The 22,749-nt window shown below is 48.9% G+C and overlaps 1 protein-coding gene across 11 annotated transcripts in view; it reads right to left on the bottom strand.

Moving 5' to 3' along the window:
• The window catches only part of MTMR3 (myotubularin related protein 3), a 129,678-nt gene that overhangs the window by 3,230 nt on the left and 103,699 nt on the right, over window positions 1-22,749 (bottom strand). For 5 of the 11 annotated variants that reach the window (XM_060401307.1, XM_027956749.2, XM_027956748.2 and 2 more), the window contains 12 exons: window positions 21,089-21,202; window positions 16,388-16,593; window positions 15,742-15,873; window positions 14,345-14,456; window positions 10,756-10,951; window positions 9,783-9,968; window positions 6,710-6,880; window positions 5,370-5,515; window positions 3,209-4,610; window positions 2,012-2,122; window positions 1,472-1,560; window positions 728-754 (listed from right to left, as the gene is read on the bottom strand). In XM_060401307.1, coding sequence (XP_060257290.1) covers window positions 728-754; window positions 1,472-1,560; window positions 2,012-2,122; window positions 3,209-4,610; window positions 5,370-5,515; window positions 6,710-6,880; window positions 9,783-9,968; window positions 10,756-10,951; window positions 14,345-14,456; window positions 15,742-15,873; window positions 16,388-16,593; window positions 21,089-21,202 — 2,892 coding nt within the window. Of the gene's footprint in view, window positions 1-727; window positions 755-1,471; window positions 2,306-3,208; window positions 4,611-5,369; window positions 5,516-6,709; window positions 6,881-9,782; window positions 9,969-10,755; window positions 10,952-14,344; window positions 14,457-15,741; window positions 15,874-16,387; window positions 16,594-21,088; window positions 21,203-22,749 lie in introns of those variants that run through there. The other 6 variants (XM_027956754.2, XM_060401308.1, XR_009597059.1 and 3 more) reach the window with 6 other exon arrangements.

Here is a 22,749-nt window from a genome sequence, read left to right as displayed (position 1 = left end):
AGAATACCACAAAAGGAAAGGGGCAATGAAAAGACGGAATGAAAACCAACACACAAGACTTCATCCTCTGGAATGCAGTAATTCATAACTGTTTCTGAAAAGCATGTATCAGTAAGAAACCTGTGGTTACAGAGAGAAACTGCCTCAATCTATTTCTGAATGTGTATATTTATTTCACATACCTGCTGGAATTCAGCTCAAAGGCCTGACATGAATTTGATAAGCTAAGCTTGTCTATCTGACCTCTCTCAGGCAATCCTGATGGATGCCACGTGGGGTCTGGTCTTGCAGTTTTCAATGCTAGCAGTTCTCTGGAAAGACCACCTCTGTTTGGTCCTGGGCTCTTTTTTTTTTTTTCTTAAAGAGTAGTGATGCCAGTACTATTCTGGCATCTCAGGGACTGACTGACCCAAAAGACAAAGCTCTAAATACCCCTCTACTGGCCACTTCACAAGACCAGCCCCTGCTGAAACACCTCTCTTGCCATCAGCCAGATGGCTCGCCTGACCTGTGCAGTCAGCAGGCGCACCCTCGGCTGCAGCCTGACCAGCTCCAGTGGTCTCCTCAGCCAGCGGCTATGGTGCCTCCACGCCCCCAGCCCCACCTGCCTGCGCTCCCAGCCCCAAGCTTCATCCCAGTGAGTGCAGAGAGGGGGAATGGGAGCGTTAGTGTGGAGAAGTTACTGGAGATGTGCAGACACCACAGACAAGCTGTTGCAAATGCTCACCACGTTTGATCAACACGATCAGTGTCCCTGCAAGGAGGGGAGAGAGAGCTCAGAGGAGAAGCCAACTACAGACATCTGGGCTTGGGGTGAGGGCGGGGAGATACACAGTCCTGGAAGCATCATCGCTGGACAGATAGGTGGTTCCATTTTAAACCAGGTCCACTCATGCGGGTGAGCTCTGTCACAATTCAGATCAAATTCCTATCCCAGGAACACCATTCTCCAGTCACCACCCCACCTGGAGCAAAGCATCCGTAGCCACTCACTCTGCAGCCCAAAAAGAAGAAAGAGCCTTGTGGACCGAAAACTGTGTTCTCAGCCAGTCCCCACCAGCCCCCCACCCCCAAGGAGTATGAGGCCAGGGAGCAGGGCAGGGGGCAGGCGAATGAAGCTCCCCGCCCACAGCAGGAAAGCTCTTGCCCACAGCAGCTGTGCTGCACGGGAGGCACGGTCACTCTAGAATACGGAGTGGCGGTTCGGGTGGCAACAGCTACTGTTCACCAATCAAGGAGGAAAAAACAAAAAGGGACATCGTATGTACATTTCAAAACTTACAATCACTCTAAAATGGAAGACAGACATCAAATGAAGTCCTGCAAACACCGATTTCAGAAGCACAAAAGGTGGGCCAGGGTCCTGAAGACCCTTGGGTCTGCCAGCCAGATGCCCGCATCTCCGTCCGCAGGCTCTGCCCCAGCCTCGGCCCCCACACCCCGCCCGCCCCGCCACTGCCCCCAGGGGTACCTGCAGTGGTGCTTCCGGCTGGCAAGCCAGAAGGCACTGTCGCAGGCGTAGCAGTGGGCGGCCAGGTGGTCAGGGAGCCAACGGGTCATCTGTAAAACATTGGGGCCAGGTCAGCGACAGGAGATGGGCCACCCAGCTGGAGCCAGTGGAGCCATGCTGGGGCAGCAAGGGTCACAAGGACCACACCGGCTCCAGTGGTGCCAGCCAGTCAGGCCTGATGTCAGCAGTACAAGAAAGGCGTCCAAACTGTTCCCCTCGAGGGGACTCCAAACTCCCTTGAGATCAAGAGGCAGCCAGAGCAGCCTGGTCGCTGTGAGTGGGCAACGCTCTAGTGCAGAGGCACTGAGGAAAGAGGGCTGGCTCAAGTCTCCCTGGCTTAGAAACTCCAGACGTGACAGGGATGCACAGGTGCTGAGACTCAGAGAGGGCCGAGTGTGTGGCGAGGTCTCCCCTGGCTGGGGCGGGGGGACAGACGGTGGGGGCGGAGAAGGACGCGAACACTTGCAGGGCTGGCACTCAGAACAGGGGCTGAGCCTGTACCTCCGCGTCCTGTTTATCCACCTGCTCCCAGCTGGCTTCAGAGAAAATCTCTGTGCTGCAGCGAGACAAACAGTTCTGATCCAGATTGCTTTCCGAGTCGGGAATTGAAGTCTGTTGGCAAACAAACACAGCTGAACAGAATGAACCTGGTCTCCTCCCAGAAGAAGAAAGAGCTTGGCAAAGAAGGGAGCACGGGGAATGTGGGCGGGCCTGGGTGTTAGGGCTGCTGAATCTCTAGGTGCCTCAGCCATCGAGAGCTGGGTTGAGCAGGTGCAGAGACAGGGTTGAGCTCAGCTGGAAGAGAGATACACAGATCTAAGGCCGGGTGCAGTGACTCTCGAGTGGAGGGGCAGCCCTCGCTCGGGCTCCAGGGAGTGAGTAGGCAGAAGTGACCAGGGTGGAGGGGGAACGCCGTGTCGGCTTCTCCAGGGGACCTGCCAATCTAACCCTGCCACTGACACCTGTGTGCTGAAACAGTGCTTTGGCGTGTCCTCCTTTCTCTGAAGGACTCTCCCGGAAAATGAAAAAACCAAGTCAGTTTGAAGTGAAGTCACTGGATGAGCCCGCCTTTAATGTACGCTGACTGATTCAGAGCCAGACTCATACCTGTTCTTAATCACGCCGAGTCAGACCCACCAGGAAGCAGAGTGTCTCCCTGAGACCCTCCCCTCAGGTACTCCCCCCTCCAGTCCCCAGGCCCATCTGCACTAACTCCCGACTGTGCTAGAAACCAATCCTCCTTCCCTTCTCTACTGCCACCACCTGCCACAAGATGGGCACAAATATGTTTAAAAAGAACTAGACCTTCCAAGCCACAGCTCACGGTACTTGGGGGGTGGGGACTAACCGCTCACTAGCTATTGGGGTTAGTACAGGCACTGTGACTCGACAGGCATATCTGGTGTTGCTGGACGAATGTCATTCTGCGAGTTCACGCTCTTCAAGGCCTGACCCTCTCTGCACAGAGAACTGACCCGCCACACAGCGAGTGTGCACTCGCTTCCTGCCTCTCCTGTAGACAGGACGCCTGCGGAGGGTACGCCGGCGGGAGAGCAGCACCTGGCAGGAGCCAGGTGCAGCAGCCTCTCACCGGGGCTGCTCTAAACCTTTCCGACTGCTTCTGAAATCCGGACAGAGGGCGCCCGCCACAGCGTGCCCATCTCCTGTGCAGCTACGGAGGCACCACGGTGTACTCACCACTTCATCCCCAAAGTCCCCGTTGAAGCGCAGGGAGCTGGTCAGGTACTGGCTCTCCAGGCGACTCCTCAGCTCCTGGACTTGTTTCTTCAAGGTCTCCACTTCCTGCTGGTGGCCCGACTCAATCTGACGCAGGCGCTGCTGGATCGTGTCCGTGTACACGGGCATACCGTCGTCGTCCAGGTGGCTGCGGGAAGGCTGCTCAGGGCTGCCAGCGGCCGACCGTCTCCCCGAGTGGCCATGCAGCCACTTGGGGTGCAAGCTCCTCGCGTGGACGTGGGCAGAGCTGCAGCTTGTGGCCGACAGCTGGCGGCTCAGGGAGTCCTTGCTCCTCCCGGTCTCCCCGTTGGCGCAGTGTCCATTGGGGGTGGGGTACTTCTGGAGGGTACTAAGCCCTGGGGGCTTCTCCGAGGCCTTATTTTCAGTCTCTGGGGCACCGTTGCACACAAGCCCCTCCTTACATTCAGCTAAAGGCAAGGCACTAGGAGAATGTGCTGGGCTCCGGGCGCTGCCGGGGGAAGTCCTGTGCACCGCAGGCCCCAGCTGGGGCCTCTCGGCCAGGCTTCTCTCTGCAGGCCTGGGCTCCACGGCTGGAGGAAGCACGTCCTTGCCACCGAGCCGGCCACTGTGGACTGGGCCAGGTCTATGATGGCCCTGGGGCCCGCTGTCTGACTTCACTTTATCTTCCATTAACATGTCCACAGACCCATCCATGTTTGGTCCTCTGGTCTCAAATGAAACTTGGGAGGGCAGAGAACTTGACTGTGAGGTACCCGAGTCAACCTCCACAGCTGCTGAGACGGGAAGGGATGCCTCCTCCCTGGCCTCTGCCGTAGCTCCTATCTGAGACAGTTCCACAGGGACCTCCTGGGAAAGCTCTCCCCTGGGGGGCTCCTGGAGAGAACTGGGGAGAACAGTGTGCCCACCCTGCTCAGGAACACCCTGTGTGAGCCCAGGAAGGCTGGTGCCTGGGTGGCTCCTTAGGGTAGCCTCACCCACCTCTGGCTGCTGACCAAGTTCACAGGCTGAGCCCTCGGGGCTCTTACCCCTGCTCCCCTCCTCTAACAGAGCCTCCTCTTTGACCTCCTGCACCCCTCTGTGGGCAGGCTCCTCTACCCCACTCTCCTCTTTGGTGGCCTCTTGCAAAATGTTCTCCATCTGCCCCTCAGCTACTCCAGCTGCAACAGACAGCTCGGCACCACCCAGCACTTTGGTCGGTTTCCCCAGGCTGTCAGGCTCCACAGGCTCCTCCCCAGGACCGGCCAGGGTGCTCAGTTCCAGCGAGCGACGGTGCTCCTGCCACTTCTCGTTGAGGCTTGGGTCACTGCTGCGCCGGCTGGCCAGAGGCACTGTGTTGTCACAGGTGGTGGTCAGATTGTCAAATGATCGGGTCTTTGGTAGCCTAAAGAAAGGAGTTTGGGGGAAATAAGGATCTGAGGTTGTTCTGGGGGAAGTCAGAGACAACAGGTTTTAACAGGCAGTCATTTCCTCACTGGCTCCATCACAGCTACTCAAGGAGCTGTGGCATATCTGGAATAAGGCTCAGGCTGCGGCAGGCAGAGGAGGTCCAGGCTGAGACCTTCTACTCTCGGGCACCTCCCCTACCCCATGCCCAACACATACAGATGAACTAACACCAAACACGGTTTCAGAAAGACAATCTTCATGATGCTTCTGCATTTCTCAATTAGTAGCAAAGAAAAGTAGCGTTGCTGGTTTTCTGACAGTACAATATTTTAAATTATTGCTCATCAGTCTGAATTCAATGAAGCTAAGTCATAGGTTGCAAAGCAGACTATCATCTGATAAACTCTGCCTTTCAAGGGCAAGGTGACAAGTCACGGCACAGAGGCAGGAGCACAGAGCTGTGGCTGCAACTCAAGCCAGAGGGTCACAGAAACCCAGAGGATCTGCTCCATCACTGAGAAACTGCCCAAGAACAGAGCGGAAAGGGTGCCCAGTACTCTTCAGGGACAAGGCTCAAGCGATCCAGAGCCTCACAGCTCCAAACCCTTACACCTTCCCTGAGAAAACCTCAAGAGAGCTAAGAAAGACGTGTGGAGCCAGACAATGTCAAAATCTCCGACCATCCCTGCGTACACCCCAACACAGGAATACACCCACGAAGGACCTGAGGACTCGGCATCAGCCCCAGGCTCACCGACTCAGGGGCGGGTCGTCGGGGCTGGAGCCTGGGGCTGGATACGGCGCACAGCTGTCGTCCACGGGGGTGGACGGGGACGGGCAGGGCAGGTACACGGCGCTCCACAGCATCAGGTTGCGCACGTGGCACACAGGGTACAGCACCTGAGGAGACAGCGGGGGCACTGGTTCAAACACGCTCCCACAGGTCTGCCAGAAATGTCTAGAAACGAGGGGAAGAGCAAGCACAAGTGGGAATGCCCAGCAGTCCTCCAAGATCTCTAAAAGCCATTACATGAGCGAATGCACCTCTTATCTGGGGCCAAGAGCAGGCAGTAGACATTTTTCACCCGAGAGCCTCTGTGAAATCTAAACATTTTTCAAAACTCCACTGCTCATTAGTTATTTCTTAGGTCACCTTTACTGAACGACTGGCTTTTCTCAGCTTAATTTGTTGCTTTTACTGCACAAGAAAGTGAGTCATTCTGCTAGATGGTGATTGTCTGTTCCCTGGTATAGAGTCTGGCTTCAGAACACACTGTCAAACCTGTTTTATAGGATCATCTAAGTTAATCATGTGGAAAGGAAGGAAGGAAGCTTTCTTCCATACTGCTACTTGTCTAGCAGGCACAGGAGAGAGAGAAGCAGCTAGCTCCAATCTTTCCTTGGACTACTTAACTGAAGTAAGAAGTTATCCATTAACAGTCCAGCAAATCAATATAACCTCGGATTAGCCTCCTTGTGACTTAGAATTTAAGGTGCACTCTGACACGAGGAACGAGACCACGGACCAATGCACAGATGTGCGTGCTTCCTTCTCTCTGCTTAACAGAAGGTGTTCCTTTGAGGAGCAAAGTCTTAAAGGAGCTGCCAGTTCTCCATGTGAGCGGAGAATCAGACAGACATGCCAGCGTCACATGCAGCTTTCTGCTGAGGCAGAAGCTGCAGTGGGTATCACTGCCTGTTGACACTGGGAAGCTGCGGGGGGCCTGCAGCACCTTCTGAGCTGTCAGGCATCCAGGGGAATGACCTAAGTGCCCCTCTACTTGTCAGGAGATGCTGGGAGTAGGTTAACCTCTGGCAGAGACGCTTAGAAAAGACTCTATTATCTAGAGTGGCCAAGTAGAGACATGTGTTAGGTCACACCACCCCAAACAAAGAGGGGCTGGAAGCAGGGCAAAGCATAACCAGAAAACAGGCCTTTCTCGGGACAGAGTGGTTGGAAAAAAAAGGCAACTAAGCTATCCAGAGACCACCGAGAGGCCTTCGAGAAAACAGCCGCTTCTTGAAAGGACCCCATGTGTCCCCATCCCCGAATTTATTCTGCTGCTGAGAGCAAAAAGGCTGAAGGATACATACGGCCTCTGACTGAGAGGAATAGAGTAGGTTTTTGAAAGCCTTGTTGCCCGCCCGAAGCAGCGACCACACAGAACAAGTCCGTTCCTGAGTGTGCTTCTCTCCTCTCTCCTTGGCGTTGTTGCACAGGAATGTTCCAAAGAGGCAGGAATAGGTATGCTGCACCAGTTTCACCTGAGATCCAACATGAAGCAAAGTCAAGCAAGGGATACATGTTTTCTGGGGGGAAGTCAGCCCAGCAGAGCCACCTTCCTCAACACCCCTGATGTGCACTTCAGCTCACACTCGGGAAGGATAGGGGAACCAACTTGCAGCCTCCTCACAACCCCGACCACCATCACTCCTGACTCAAAAGGGCGTTGGCACCCCCATCCTCTTAGCCGCCCTGTAAACAACTTCCGAGGTCCTAAGTTAACTGGGCACAAGAGCGGGTCAGTGCGCCGCCAAGTCTGAACTGAGGGCACACTTCAGAACAGCTTCTTCAACACGCTGCTATGGAGCAGCGCAGACGTGTCTGTGAGTGCAGAGGAGCAGCAGTGAGAAGCCTGCTCTCCTGCCCTAGGGAGGCACGGGCAGTGCGATGCACAATGAGGCAGGAGGGCAGGAAGGAGGTGGGGCACACGCAGGGCAGTGGGAGAGGCCTCGGCGGCAGAGGCCTGCTGAAGAGGGGAGAGCAGGGCGTATGCGCACTGGGGGGCAGAACTGGGAGGCCACTCCAGGCAGTAGCAACCGCGAGCACCATGGTCCTGAGGGGAGCACAGGCTTGCAGCTGCTGAGGAACTGGAGGAGGCCAGTGTGACGGGCGGACACTGCACAAGGTGAAGGGCGGGGGGGAAGAAGCCTGGACGGTAACCTCTGCAGAGCCCTGCAGGCCTTAGAGGGACTGTGACTTTTACTGTGTGGAAAAGCAGAGTCACTAGAGGTTTCCTGACAGGAAAGACACAGTCTGCGTCACGTTTCAGAAGGACCTCTGAGGCTGCTGGATGGCCTATCTGCACCTGGGGCAACAGCTGATGGCGGCCTAGACCAGTGCTGGGAAGAGCACAGACAGCGGTGAGTTACCAGGTCTAGACACATGTTTAAAGCATGACGACAGAGTCTGCCAACAGACTGAATGCGGAATATGAAAGGAAAGTTGAGGACAACATAAAAGCTTTGCCCTAAATGAACTGAAGGATTGAGTTGCCATTTGCTGAGAAGGAAGACAGTTGAGGTGGGGAGATATAGATATTAAGAACTAAGTTCTGAAAATGAAATATCATTAAGACATTCAAGTGGAGATCCTGAGCAGTCACAAGTGGATCAGAGCCCGGAGTTATGTAGAGACAGAGGTCTAGGCTGAAGACTATACATGTGGGAATCACAGATAGCAATTAAAGCCAGAGGACTGGATGAATCCCTAGAGAAGGAGCCTGAACTCTGGGGCACTCCAACGTTCAGAAGTGGGCGGCAAGAAAGAACCGGCTGAGGAGACAGACAGGACCAGCTGGTGAAGCAGAGAACTAACAGTGTGTGCTAGAAGTCAACTGAAGAAAGTGTTTCAGACAGGGGTGACTCAATTATGCCAAAAGTTAGCGATGAACCAAAGAGGAAGACAAGTCAAAAGGTACAAACTTCCTATTATAAGACAAGTCAGCAGGAGGGGACGTGAGTTAGGAGGATCTAAGTTGGGGGTCGGACGTAAGATAGTAATACTGCGCTATAAATCTGAAAGCTGCCAGGACAGCACATCTTAAAAGCTCTCATCACAAGAGAAAACTTCATCACTATGCACGGTGACAAACGTGAACTAGGTTTTGCAGTATCTTCTAGCAGATGTGAGAGCTGGACTATAAAGAAAGCTGAGTACCAAAGAATTGATGCTTTTGAACTGTGGTGTTGGAGAAGACTCTTGAGAGTCCCTTGGACTGCAGGGAGATCCAACCAGTCCATCCTAAAGGAGACCAGTCTTGGGTGTTCATTGGAAGGACTGATGTTAAAGCTGAAACTCCAGTACTTTGGCCACCTGATGCGAAGAGCTGACTCATCTGAAAAGACCCTGATGCTGGGTAAGACTGAGGGCAGAAGAAGGGGACGACAAAGGATGAGATGGCTGGATGGCATCACCGACTCGATGCACATGGGTTTGGGTGGACTCCGGCAGTTGGTGATGGACAGGGAGGCCTGGCGCGCTGCGGTTCACTGGGTCGTATAGAGTCGGATGCGACTGAGCGGCTGGACTAGCTAACCAGCAATATGTGTAAGTGTCAAGTCGCTGTTGTATGCCTGAAACTAACAAAATGTTACCTGTCAATCATACTGCCAATTCTTTAAAAGGTGACTGAAAACTGATCACTGGGTTAGCGACGTGAAGATCACTGGTGACCTTAACAAGAGCAGCTCTGGTAAAGTGGGGTGAACACCTGGCTGAACCAGGTTTAAGAGAGAAGGCGAGAAAAACTTGGGAGAGCAAATGTAGCAGGCCCAAGGAGCTCTGCTGTGAAGAAACAAGACATGAGCTTGCAGCTCGAGAGGACGCAGGATCCAGGAACAGGCGTGCTGAGATAGGAGGCACTGCACCCGGCTTGTATGCCGACGGCAGTGATCCGGAAAAGCGGGAATGGGCCGACAGAGGGCAGGAAGCAGGAATGCTGAAGCCGTGAAGCTGAGCAGAGGAGGGCGTGGAAGCTGGTGCCCAGGTGGAGGGAGGCTGGAAGAGGGCAAGGCCAGTGTGTCCTCCTTCAAAGGTCAGGAGCAGAGAGTGGGGAATAGACCCAGGCGGGTTAGTGTGACTGACTGGAGGGAGCAGACGAAAACCTATTGTTTCTATTTTTAACTACTATTTAGTGCTTCTATTATCCATTTTTAAAGCTACATCTGGAACAACTCAAAGACTTTACATAAACTTAGTGCACATGGATTCATTAAATGAACAAACACCTGTGTTACCTTTTTTCTAAAATAAAAAAAGAATAGCCCCTTAATTAAATCTAGAAAGGATGCTGTTTAATGTGAAAACTGGCCCACTAACACTTACACTGATACTCCTATGAATTTAGAAGGTCCCCAAAATGAAGAATCACAAGCACAGACTCACAAGGAATGCTTCATTGAACTCAAAAGAGCATGGAAATTGCCTCTGAAGCTGATGAACACAGTCAAGCCACTGCAAAAACACTGGGCAGCGCTCATTCAGATCATCCGCGTTCTCCCCGTGACCACACCGGTCAGCAAACTTGTGGCCAAAATCCAGCCACTCCATCTCCACGAGGACCTGGAAACCCTGCGGGGAAGCACCCATGAGAGACCTGTTTGTGCCTATCTATCCAAACTACGACTGTCCTGAACCCAAGGCCACCAGCAGGAATCCCTTTCAACGGCCTCCACTCAGCCCATCAGGAGCCCCAACCCAGCCCCGTGACCAAACGACGGGACACATACTTAGGACGGTTTCCCAATTCCCCTGCCTCCACTCCCCAATCAGCAGAGGAGTGGTAACTAAGCGTTTATCCAAGTGTTTGTTAAGACTATTTTTAGTGCTTCATTCACTATTAAAAAGTCACACTTTTGTCCCCTTCATATCTTATTTTTAAATTTCTTTCATGTTACACTTATGAAGTCATGTTTGTAAAATCTTTCCCTATCCCAGATTTACATATATTTTAGGGTACCTTCAAGGTTTTTCTTGTCTCTCTAGCCCAACAGGTGATATTTCACAACAGGGTTCTTTCTCCACAGAACACTGTGGTGATATTTAGACCCATTATCCTAATAAGCACGTCAAGATCCTTCCTACAGAAACCCCATTTTCCGGGGTAGCCAAAACTTTTCCAAGTAGATATTCTGTAAAGGAAAATATGTCTGTATGCTTAGTACCTTGTTATCTACAATCCACCCCCTTTTAAGAGGAACAGGCACTGTGGTAGGTACTACCACAATTCAGCTCAAGGTAAAGGAGCAGTGATTCTAAACCACAGGAATTCCACTTTGACTGGAGGACCACCTCAACCAAGACTTATGCTAAAACCCTGCCCGGCGTCCCCTGGTGACCCTGAAGTGTTCCGCCCTACCTCGATGGTCCGGTAGTAAGGGTCCAGCAGGAGCTTCGCCAGCGCTACAATCTGGGGGGTCCGGTCCCAGCCGTCGGAACAGTGCACCAGCACAGGCCGCTGGTCGCGGTCCACGGCATGCACCACCAGGAGCGCCGACTTCAGCAGCACAGACAGGTGATGCAGCCACTTGGTGCTCTCGAGAGCGGAGAGCCAACTGAAAAACCAAACACAAGCGGACAGGAAATGCCGCTTTCCATGAGACACTGGATCATGCCAAATACCCATCAAACTAAAAAGCAATTCCCAAAGACATTTCCCTCCAAATACAACAAGCAGAAAATCTCTGTCTTTATAAAGTACATACAAGGATTAGGCCCAGGCGCTACCATGCAATGCAGGAAAGCCTTAGAAACAGGACAGTAATTAACAGGGCCACCTTTTGTTCCAAAAATCTTACTCCTAATTACCCAGGGAGAGTTAATAATTTTCAGTCTGTAAAGAGTTGTATCTACCCAGTAAAGCTAGTTCTTTCTGGAATTTTCTCCTAAAGAAAAAAATGCAACCACTTCTGAGATGGAAAAGAGAAAATATTTATATTTAATAATCAGCAACTCTGCCTAACAAGTTCTCAAAAAAAAAAAAAAAGGAAAACTCAAATATCTATGTCTGTGGGGACTTCCCTGGTGGTCCAGCTAAGACTCTGCACTCCCGATGCAGGGGGCCAGGGTTCGATCCTGGTCTGGGGGCTAGATCCCACATGCTGCAACTACAAGTTCACATACGCAACTCAAGACCCCACATGCTGCACCCATGACTTGGCATACACAAATAAAATAATTAAATACCTTTAAAGCAGTATGTTTCTGTAACAAGATACAGTGGCTTCCCTAGTGGCTCAGATGGTAAAGAATCTGCCTACAATGCAGGAGACCTTGGTTCAATCCCCGGGTCAGGAAGATCCCCTGGAGAAGGGAATGGCAACCCACTCCAGTGTTCTTAACCAGAGAATCCCATGGACAGAGGAGCCTGGTGGGCCACAGTCCATGGGGTCGCAAAGAGACAGACATGACCAAGGGACCAACACTTTTACAACAAGATACAAGTTGGACGCCACTCCAAAAACAGTGCAGATAACATCACCTACCACTGCTGATCCAGTCTTGAATGTTTATGGATTAGAACTGGGTAGGCCCAAACTAATGATTTAGACTTACACAAATGAGTAGCCAACGGCTGCACATTGTTACTGGGCTTAGTGAAGATTGGATTCAACCCATGGCGGATTCATGTCAATGTATGGCAAAACCAATACAGTATTATGAAGTAAAATAAAGTAAAAAAAAAAAAAAAAAAGACTGGATTCAGCAGGGATCAAAAAAACTCTTTTTTCAAAAGGCTTTCAAAAAGTATCAGATCCCAAGAATTACCCCTTGGGAATGATGACAATAGGTTTTTTTAAAATTGTGCTGACATTTTGTTTCTTCTGCCCTGCCAAGAATTCTACTCCCCACCCCCAACAAAAAGCTCAAATTTCTCCAAATCATCATCAGATCTGTGGTTAAGGCCATAGTCCAGCCCTTCAAACACTGAGTCTGAGGAGGGAATCAATACTTCTGTCAGGGGACTATGAGAAGGCTTTTGCTGTGACGAGTCGGATAAGTATGAATTTCTGGAATAGCCCAAAGAGAGGGTCTTTCCAGGCAAACAGACAACAGAACGTACTGCATAAGCACTGGCTTCACAAGGACTGGCTTGTTCTACCAACCAGACTGACTCCTAAGAGGGCAGACACTGCCTCAGGCACAGTCACATTTGCCTTGTGCAGTGCCTAGCATACACTGAAGGTTCCTACTTTTTAAGTCGTGGGTAAAAATTGAATCTCAAGACTTTCTATGGCCTATTAAATACCTGAGAAACATTTTTTGCAGGTGGATTCTTCGTTCTTATTCCTCATACAGTCTTGAAAAAGAAAACTGAAAGGTGGGGCTTCGGAGAACAAATGGCAAGTTACCTCCTGGCCCCTGGAGAAACAGCCACTGAGAACCCGGTTCTCTTGAACCTGACTGACTCATCCTTACAACCCGGTCGGTGTCTCCAGCCTAACACAGGAACTGCACCCAAATCTGCCGACGGAGGAGGTGCTGACGCTGCAGCCTCCCTCGTCCTGTTCTCAAAATCTGAGAGAGAAACACACCCAGGCCCGGGCCCTGCCCAGATGCACACCAAGTGTCAGGAGGCCGGCTTATGGCTGCTCCCGCCACGGCCACAGCGCCTCTTCATCCACAGGGACGCGTCAGTGATGCGCTGTGATCTGTGCCGAATACAGACAAGCCATCTCCTTCTTCCTCTACAAACTCCTTCCTCTCTGACATCCATGTGGGCCAAACAAGGGCTAGTTAACTACATCTTCGTGACTCAGGAGCTTAAAAACAGCTTTTTAAGAAAGACTTTTAACCTATGGAAGATATTAGAGATCAGGGAGTACTGACGCTCTCCTTTTTATAGGCAGGACAAACTGATAACCACAGGAATGAAGCCCCTTGGCTCAAGTCACGCAGTCAGTGGCAGGCACCCTGGACCTGAGCAGACTGTGTGTGCCATCAGCAGGGAAGGGAGCACTACTAGCTGGGCTCTAAGTTCGCGTAGCAGATGCAAACTGCTGACCCTCAGGCAAGACAGCCATCACTTCTCTGGTCAGGCTTTTCCCCAAGGACAACTGCTTCACCCTCTTGGCTAATTGCAACTATGATGAAATTGATCATTTGCTACCAGGAGTTCATACAAGTGATTCAGGCAGCCACCATTTGATTTAATCAATCAAAGAATGCTGCAAAATTAATGCAGTCATGAGATCTACTCAACAGAACTCAGGGAAACTGCTACGGGCTCTAGCACAAACACCAGAAAGGAGAAAACTCTATCCTCCGGCACCATTTCCAGCTTCCGAAATAGTGAAGCTGGGGCCTTCAAATATTTATCTGTCCATATTTGTTTTTACAGAGTGTTCCTCCTAATTTATCTTGTATTCAAACAGTTCCCTTGTGGGGAAGGGTGTTATTTCATCTTCCTCACAGCAAATGCCAGCCATTCATTTTTAATAAGCAATAAAAATCATGGTAATGTTTTTAGTAAATAAGAAAGCAGTTTAAAATCATAAGCAAATGTAAAAGGAGCTGATCTCCTGGCATGTTTAAAAGTTTAACCCTTTCTAGAACATGATGAATACACTTTTACTGTTCACGGTAAAACACTCCAGTTCAGAGGAGGTTAAGTGTCACTACAGGATGTCAGAAAACAAAGAATTAAGTTACTCTGAGTCAAAAACATGGAGAAGAGAAAGAAGAGGGCCCAGGAAAAGTAAGGCAGCGGTGCTTCCACTCTGAGGGTTTGAGACCTATTCTCTGCTGCACATTTCCATACCTTTCAAAGGGCTAGATTTTTCTCCCAGCTCCTCCTTTTTGCTGAATGATCCTCACACAGGAAGGAGAACACCCACGGACTCATGGTAAAACTGAAGTTTACCAAAAAAGTAGAAAGACCCCCTCCAACTCATTAAAAAAGAAAAAAAAAGGGCAGTGCAAACTTAAAGCCAAGGCCAAGGTCTTACTTTCCCGGATCTGGCATCTGAGTGCACAGCAAACGCAGAGACTGAAAACTCCTCCGAATTGAATGAATATTTGCCATCCCCATAAAGACAACTTCACAGTTTGGGTAATACTCTGGAGAGAGCAACAGAGAGAACACAAATATGGTGAATTTAACATCCACAACACCAAGTTCAAAAGGAGCAAACTGGCTATAAAACAATCCACTGTAGCTGCTGACTGATGAGATGCTGGTGTTTGATGCCTATTAGCCCAGTCCTTTTCTATGAGATGAAAACAGCGCTTGATTTCTAGCCATCTTTTCGAAAAGAAAGGATTTCTGAAAAAGACGTGTGGATGTGTCAGTCGCTCAGTTGTGTCCGACTCTTTGCGACCCCACAGACTACAGCCTGCCAGGTTTCTCTGTCCATGGAATTCTCCAGGCAAGAATACTGGAGTGGACTGCCATTCCCTTCTCCATGTGAAGAAGATAATGACATAAAATAGAAGCTTTTATTAAAAAAAAAAAAAAAAGCTCTGACTTCCACTTTAGGGTCTCTCAGGTGGCTCAGTGGTGAAGAATCCACCTGCCAAGGCAGGAGATGTGGGTTCGATCCCTATGTCAGCAAGAGCCCCTGGAATAAGAAATAGCAACCCACTCGGGAAGTCCTGCCTGGGAAATGCAATGGACAGAGGAGCCTGGTGGGCTGCAGCTGATGCTGTCATGAAGAGTCTGACATGACTGAATGACGGAGGGCCCACACACACTTTTCTACCTTACCCCAGGTTTACCTCTTGGGTCTCTGCTAACCTGCATCATGGCAGGACCACATACTTATGCATTCAAATTCTGTGCTCAAACTGCTTTTTCCGGCAATTAGTTCACATCTGAATAAGGAGCTTAGTGCCTCTACCTGCTCCATCGGCACACAACTGGCACCCAAGAGGTCCCTCCTCGGAGAAAGCCAGTATGCAAACACTGGGGCTGCTGTAAGTCAGGACTGAGGTGCTTCACTAGAGTTGTATTTACTTCAATTTCTACCCCATGTTTTTCAAGTAAAAGCCATGTGAGGACTTTTCCATGGGGCCAGTGATGAGCATACCCAATGTCAAACACAATAAAAAGCTTTTAGAAGGCTGAGAAATCAAGTCACCAAAGAAGCAGCTTCCAAACCTAACAGGCCTTCTTAAGGGACTTTCCTTATCACCAAAAGGCTGGCACCAGGAAGAATCTGTGGTTTCACTGCACTCCAATCTCCATTTCTCCCATGAGAAGAGCACGCAGTACTGTGAATCCAAGGAGCTGCGGCTCTCTCAGGACAGGCTGAGGAACATGGCTTTCCATTCATTTTGAGTTGAGCACTACGACCCAGGAGGGCGTGGGCAGGACTCCCAAGGACAGAAGCACTGTGCGCCTCACCTGGGCACTCACAACCTCCTCCTTTGGCTCGGTTTGCCACCGCGGCTGCATAGGAGCGTGCGTCCAAGATCAAAAGCTTCTGTGGCTGGATGGCTAAACTCTCTGCTCCTGAAGCATTTGACAGAGAAGAATCTGGGGACAACAGGAGCAGGAAGAAAAAACGAAATGAACCTATCTCAGAATTGTTGCAAAATAAAAACGAAAGACACTTATTACAGTACCCAAGAAGTTCGATTAAGTGAAGTCCACCTAACCCAAACTACCTAAATACAATGGGACTTCTCTCCCGAGTTTGTTTTCTATTTTGCCTACAATCTCTTATACTTCAGTTCTACCTAGAATGACTGCAACGTAAGCCCAATGTTTCCCTCATGGTCTGGAAACATTGTAGGTCCCCTATCACATGTACAGTCCATCTTGTCACGATGGCAAGAAAGACAACACTCTAGCCCTCTTAACCAAGTTTGAAAGAGAAGGTCTTCTGGTTTTTGCCAAGATACATGACTCCCCAAACAATCTCACTAACTGAAGCTTCACTCTCGCTCTTCTATGAAACCAAATTCTGTCTTAAAAGAAAAAGGCCATTTCAAGAAAAGCTTCTCAGATGCTATAAAAACTTGCTGCCAGAGGCCCAGGGACTCCTTACCAAACTCCACGTCAGAGAGGTCTCCTGCACAGGGGAAGTCTCGGGGACTGTTCCTAGCCGACGGCTTGCTGCCACTGGATCGGGAGTCAGAGGCACAAGCTCTGGCTACAGACTGCACCAGGTGCTCATCGTCAGCATTCCTCCAGCCCCACCAGCTGACCTCTGGCTGTCCACAGCGGGCAATGACGGCTCCGTTGCTCTGGTGCCTGTGCGGGGAACAAGACGACAACTGTACCCAACGCCATGGCCCCATTCGGATACTCTGAGCTCATACAAAAAGTGACACAGTAGATTTTAAATGCCTTAATGAATGGTACGTGATGGGTTAACTTCAAGGCCTCCCAGGGCAGAAGTCTTATAAACCATCAAGAATAATGAAATCTATCTGAATCTTTCTGGATTATCATACCATTTTAGAGACCTTTGTAGAATAACCAACGAAATGATAAATATGTATTCTTACAGAAAACAAAATATTCATGAAGACTATATGAAAAACTGCTTTTGGAAAATTGGGTAAAAAAAAAAATACCAACACCACACTAATTCTGCTACTTAATAATGAAGCAATAATCTCTCCTTTTTAATACTACACCTGCATATCCAAGCTTAATGGATGCTAAGACAAACATCTGTTTCCTCCTGACTTCTGAGGACCCAGCATAGCAACTGTGCAATTATGGCTGGCTTGAGGATTCTTTTCAAAACAAGATCCCACATTTGGGACTGAAATATTTACCTGGCCCACAGTGGACTGCTTTACAAAACCTCCTGAGATTTCATGAGTCACAACTGCTCTTACTATAGGCAGATGGAAATGAATAGCATAAAACATCAATAAGCCATACTCTGATAAGATCTCTTTTCACGAAAAAAAGACCAGAAATCATATTGTCTATCCAAGCTTTTCCTAATTAGGAATTTTAGCAACTAAGAAGTTGTAAGGGTAATGTAATTTGGTGACAAAAAGAAATCAAGCTCTAATATATAACACAACATGGATGAACCTTGAGTATGTTATTGCTCCAAAGTGAAAAGTCAGTCACAAAAGACCACATTATGATTCCGTTTATACAGTGTCCAGAACAAGAAGCTCTATAGAGACAGTAGTAGATTTACTGATAACCCAGAGCGAGGGGGTGTGAGGAGGGAACGGGGAGTGTCTGCTAACGGGCCGGGGGCTGCTTTTCAGGGCGGGGAGAGCACACTAAAGGAAGTGTGGTGACGGTCGCACAGCACAGTGAACATACTTAAACCACTGAGCTGCACACACTGAAAAGGTGGACTGTACGTGGCAGCTCAAGAAAGCCGCTTACGTGCTACAGAAGTAGTCAGTTCACTATAAAAGTCAATGAGTAAAAAGCTAGTAAGCAAAAAATTTTAGTATCTCCCAAATTCTATATCCTAGAGAGAACAGTCTCTGTTCTTTACTCCATTAAAATTGTTTCCAAATGCACATTCATCCACGTAGAACATATGTGGATGCCTTATGCACAGACGGGTTTTTAAACAGACTACTGCATCTATATGTTTTGTTCAAAGGACAATGTGAGAACATTTTTTGTTTTTAATCCTAAAACTCAAACAATAAAATTAAATTTGGCAACAATAAATTCCACTGGAATCATCAGTTTGTTTGTCGTTTTTAAATCCTCCCTCATTAGGAGAGACAAATAATAGAAAGTACTTGTGTATTGCCAACACAACAATTAGGTCAACTGTTGAATGGAGCCAAACTATAAATAAAACCTCATTGATTCTTAAAATGCCTACTAGCATACAATAATAGATGCTGGGTAACCAATGAGCTGAGGGGCGGCAGCTCTTTACAAAATAGGCTGGTGGGGCCTTTGCTGCACATCCTTTTCTTCCGAAATTTTTCCCAGCAACGCTCGAGAACAGTAGATGGCACTCGTCAGCCTGGGTCTTGGGTTTTAAGGGTCATAGTATGATAGCTAGATCGCAACTGAACTGCTGCAAAAACCAGCTTCCGCAGTCTTCTAAATGCTTAGGTAGCATGAAAGAGAACAAAAACACTGTACTAAAAATCACTAGAGTGTTTCTATCATTTTAAAACAGAGCCGGAAAAATAAAACTTCAGATGTTCAATGGATGAGTCCCCTACTAAACAGTGTATTCTTCAATTTTACATATAGAAAGATACAAATGTTTAAACTATCCCGAAGTTTCAAACTCCCTAAATGACTAGAAAAGTAAAAGTGTTAGTTGCTAAGTTGTGTCCAACTCTGACTCCACGGACTGTAGCCCTCCAGGCTCCTCTGTCTGTGGGATTTCCCAGCCAGGAATACTGGAGTGAGTTGCCATTCCCTTCTCCGTGAGATCTTTCTGACCCAGGGATGGAGCCCGGGTCTCCTGCGTTGCAGCAGATTGTCTACCATCAGAGCCACCAGACAGCCCCATGACTAGAAGTTTCTAATAATCACTCATTGAGAGAGAGCTGTGACTTGCACTACAGATGGGCAGCCTTTGCACTGTCTTGCTGTGTTAACGCAATCTCCATCTTCAATAATAAAGCCAATTAAGCACTCTCGTCACCATGGGAGAAAGCACTGATCAGATGCTGGTTCAATGTGGTGCTTTCAAGTTAAGTGTGGCCAGCAACCTCAAGAGTCATTAGCGATCGACAGACAACTACATTTAGTAAACACATGTTGGATTCAGAAGCATCCTGCCACCTGAGCTCATTCTCTCCAGCATAAACTCTGGAAGGGAAAAGAAGCTTCCCGTGTTTATTCTAAGTCTTTCTTCGGCCTACACTTTTAGGCCTCTCTACCAACAGGGAGAATTTCACTGAACGACCCTTGCTTTGAGATGAGAGTCCTTTCCCCTTACGGTCAAAGTCAGCAAACTCCGCAAATGACAGGGCTGCTGATCTAACACAGCTGCTGGCCGCACAGCAGCAGCTGGCAGCTTTCCCTATTTGAGCTGGGCCGATCCCTGGTAAGACTCCTAAATCCTTTCAGCTTGCGCTGCTCTCTAATTCCTGTTGTCAGCCTTACCACTTGAATGATAGGTAAATTTGGTGACCTACTTTTCTAGAGGTGTCTGAAAACAACAGTGATGAAAACAGATTGAAAATTTAATGGGTTTCCCTGGTGGCTCAGATAATAAAGAACCTGCCTGCAATGCAGGAGACCTGGGTTTGATCCCTGGGTCGGGAAGAACCCCAGGGGAAGCGAATGGCTACCCACTCCAGTATTCCTGCCTGGAGGATTCCATGGACAGAAGGGTCTGGCAGGTTACAGTCCAGGAGGTCACAGAGAGTCAGACACAACTGAACGACTTTCACTGGGCCAGAAGCAACTTTGTACTTTCACATCTCTCCCTCTTTGGGATGGCCACTAAAATCTGCCTTCCATGGACTAAGAAAACAAGCTGGTTACCTCACTAGGAATTATACAAGAAGTTTTAAACCCCTTCTTACCACCTCAGTATTTCAATGGACTTCCTCCTGGCATGAGCTTCTAACTAAGCCTCACTGGTTTGGCCCAAATTCAAGGAGAGTCCATAAAGCCTGCAAATGGGGAAAATGAAATGGGGACTGTGGATATTACAAGGACATCTGAAATTGTTCCAAAACATGAGGGAATGACTTCTTAAAAACTTCACATGATTTGTGAGAACTCAGCTAGTCACTGAATTATAAAAGCAGCCCTCAGGAATACAATCTACTCCAGACACTGATTAGGAAGCCTTGGCTTACAGAGTCTTTCAGATGTCACAGCATACCTGTGAACTGAGAACATCATAGGAACAGACTGAGGTCAGTCAGGGAACTTGCTCAAGGTGGCACAGCAAGGCGGGTCAGAGAGAAGACGAGTTCTAACACCTGCGCTTGTTACCACACCACCACCCCTTCTAGAATTTGGCTCCCTTGACTCTCCTGCCTCTAATCTCTAGTATCTTCTAACCAGCCAAGCACTAGCCTTCTCTAAATGCTCCCTCTCAAAACAAACTTCTTCCGTGTGGCAATATTTCAACCACAAAGACAATCACAAATCTACATTCCCCATTCTCACAGTCCAGGACTCCTCTCTCAATCCAAAGGTCATCAACTGAAGCTAAAAGCAGTGACTACATTATCTTCCCATAGGATGTCAGAAGAGGGCTTCCCTGGTGGCCCAGTGGTAAAAAATGTGCCTGCCAATGCAGGAGACACAGGTTCGATCCCTGGTCCTGAAGATCCCACAGGCTGTGGAGCAGCCCCTGCACCACAGCTACTGAGCCTGTGCGCCACAACTACTGAAGCCCACTGCCCTAGAGCCCAGGCTCCGCAACAAGAGAAACCACTGCAAATGCGAAGTCTGTGGACCGCAACTAGAGAGGAGACCCCACTCGCCTCAACTAGAGCAAGTCCATGCAGCAACGAAGACCCAGCGCAGACATAATGAATAAACATTTTTAAAAACCAATGTCAGAAGGATCTTGAAATAGTAAATCCAGCCATTTTTTAACCAAAATTTTCTTCTCAGTGCCAGCTGCATCATCAGGCAGTGCCCCAGTGAAGCGCTGCCCGGTACATGCCCGGATGGGCAACTCTACCCGTGAGGAGGTGCGCAATAGCCTGGAGAGCTCCCTGAAGCAGCCCCACCCCACCCCCAGGCTAGCCGCGCCAGAGGCACAGACCAAAGGCACTGGGCAGCAGCACAGACCAAGCTGGGCCTGGCCAGGCTTCCTCACCTGTAGACGACAGCAGGGATGCGCTTCCAGGACCGGAAGCCTGCGACACTTTCCAGTTCTTTGTCAGTGATCCAGGCAGGCACTATGAGCTCCTGTGGATAGCTTCCACACAGCCTAACAGGGACGGTGAAGAAGAGGGAGAAGGGAAGGAGGAGGAGAGACTCAAGTGAGCCAGGGTAAGGGTGTGCATCAAGCTACCCCAGAGCCAGTTACAAAGGCAGCAAGGAGCAAGACTCGAAGTTCCGCCCTGCTTAATGGAGTGGGCTGCCCTAAGCGTTACACACGCCAAGTGATACTATCTTGGACTGTTCCACTTGATGCCGCCTTTCAGAAATCTGGCCATCTTAACAATCAATGAAAAAAAGGGACTCCCAACTGTTGTAACCAATATATGGATCATTTCTAACTACACAGGTACCCAGTTTAACTGCAGAGCTGGAAGTCTGTGTTACTCTACCAGGCCCTCAGTCTTTCAGGGAAACAAGCAGTGCAAGAGCCCACAGTTTCGACTTCCCAGAGACCTCATAGGATTACTAATGTGTTGCTTGATGTGAACCAAACAAGGTATCCTAATTGTAGGTGACAGGTGCAGCTGTGGGTATACAGATGCAGCATGGTGGGTCAGCCCCACCTGCATACACCATCACAGCCCCATTAAGCCAGGTCAGTGATGTGAGTATGCTATTAATCATCATTTCTATAAAACACACTTCAGAACTACACTCAAGGCGGGGGGGAAGCCAGTGTTTTTTAATTTAATTTTTATTTTATCTTACAGTTGACTTACAGTGTTGTGTTTTAAAAAGCTGTTTTCATTAGGGAAAATATTAGTAGGTGTTTTGTTTGTCTTATGTCACTCAATATTTGGATCACTATACTCCTGTCCTCTAAGTATTACATTACCCAGTAGTCAGCTCTTAACCAAGTGTGAGCTGCTCACTTGGCAGATAAGCAGTCTCCAGTATAGGAAAGGTGGGTTACATGTGAGCAAAGTCACAGCCGCAGGCTCCCTGAGGACCCCCCTCCCACCGTGCTTCTCTCCTTTGACTTGTCAGCTGAGAACAGGCCAAGGCATGACACATCCGTAGCTCCTGATTCTTGGCAACACCTCCTTGGCCAAGGTCCGTGTTAAGAGCTGTATATAGTAATTAGCTGCAGTTTTTCCAGCAAAAAATGAAATGCTCTGATGGCTACCCACAAACAGTCCAAGAAAACAGCTATCATAATTTGAGGCAGCTGGAAAGATAACAGAGTGATTAATGTCTCCAGCTGCGGCAGGGAAACTTAGGGGGAGAAGGATACGTTAACTTAAAAATTCTGGACAACTTTCTTTCATTTTATAGAAATTTGAATCACCAAAATCATAGTTAATTAACTGCCCTTCCCTATCAAAGTTCTTATACGTTCCAAGGAAATATTTAATAATGTTTCCATTAATATTTAAAGGTTACACAATCATAGCTTTGACATTAGTTTTAGATCAATGAATTAAAGAACAGAATAAGACTTAAGCCTTTTCATACGATCTGGGGTAAAAGTACGTAAAAACCAGCTCCTAAGTGTTTTATCAAGTAGTGATGAGGACAACAGAAACTGCCTGCCTATAGGTATCTAGACGTACATGTGCCAGAAGAGAGGCCTGGAGGGGACCGGAAGGAAGA

This window comes from Ovis aries, chromosome 17 (assembly GCF_016772045.2).
Source record: "Ovis aries strain OAR_USU_Benz2616 breed Rambouillet chromosome 17, ARS-UI_Ramb_v3.0, whole genome shotgun sequence".
Classification (NCBI taxonomy): domain Eukaryota; kingdom Metazoa; phylum Chordata; class Mammalia; order Artiodactyla; family Bovidae; genus Ovis; species Ovis aries.
Note: the sequence above shows the minus strand (reverse complement) of the source record. Positions and strands in the feature narration are given on the sequence as shown.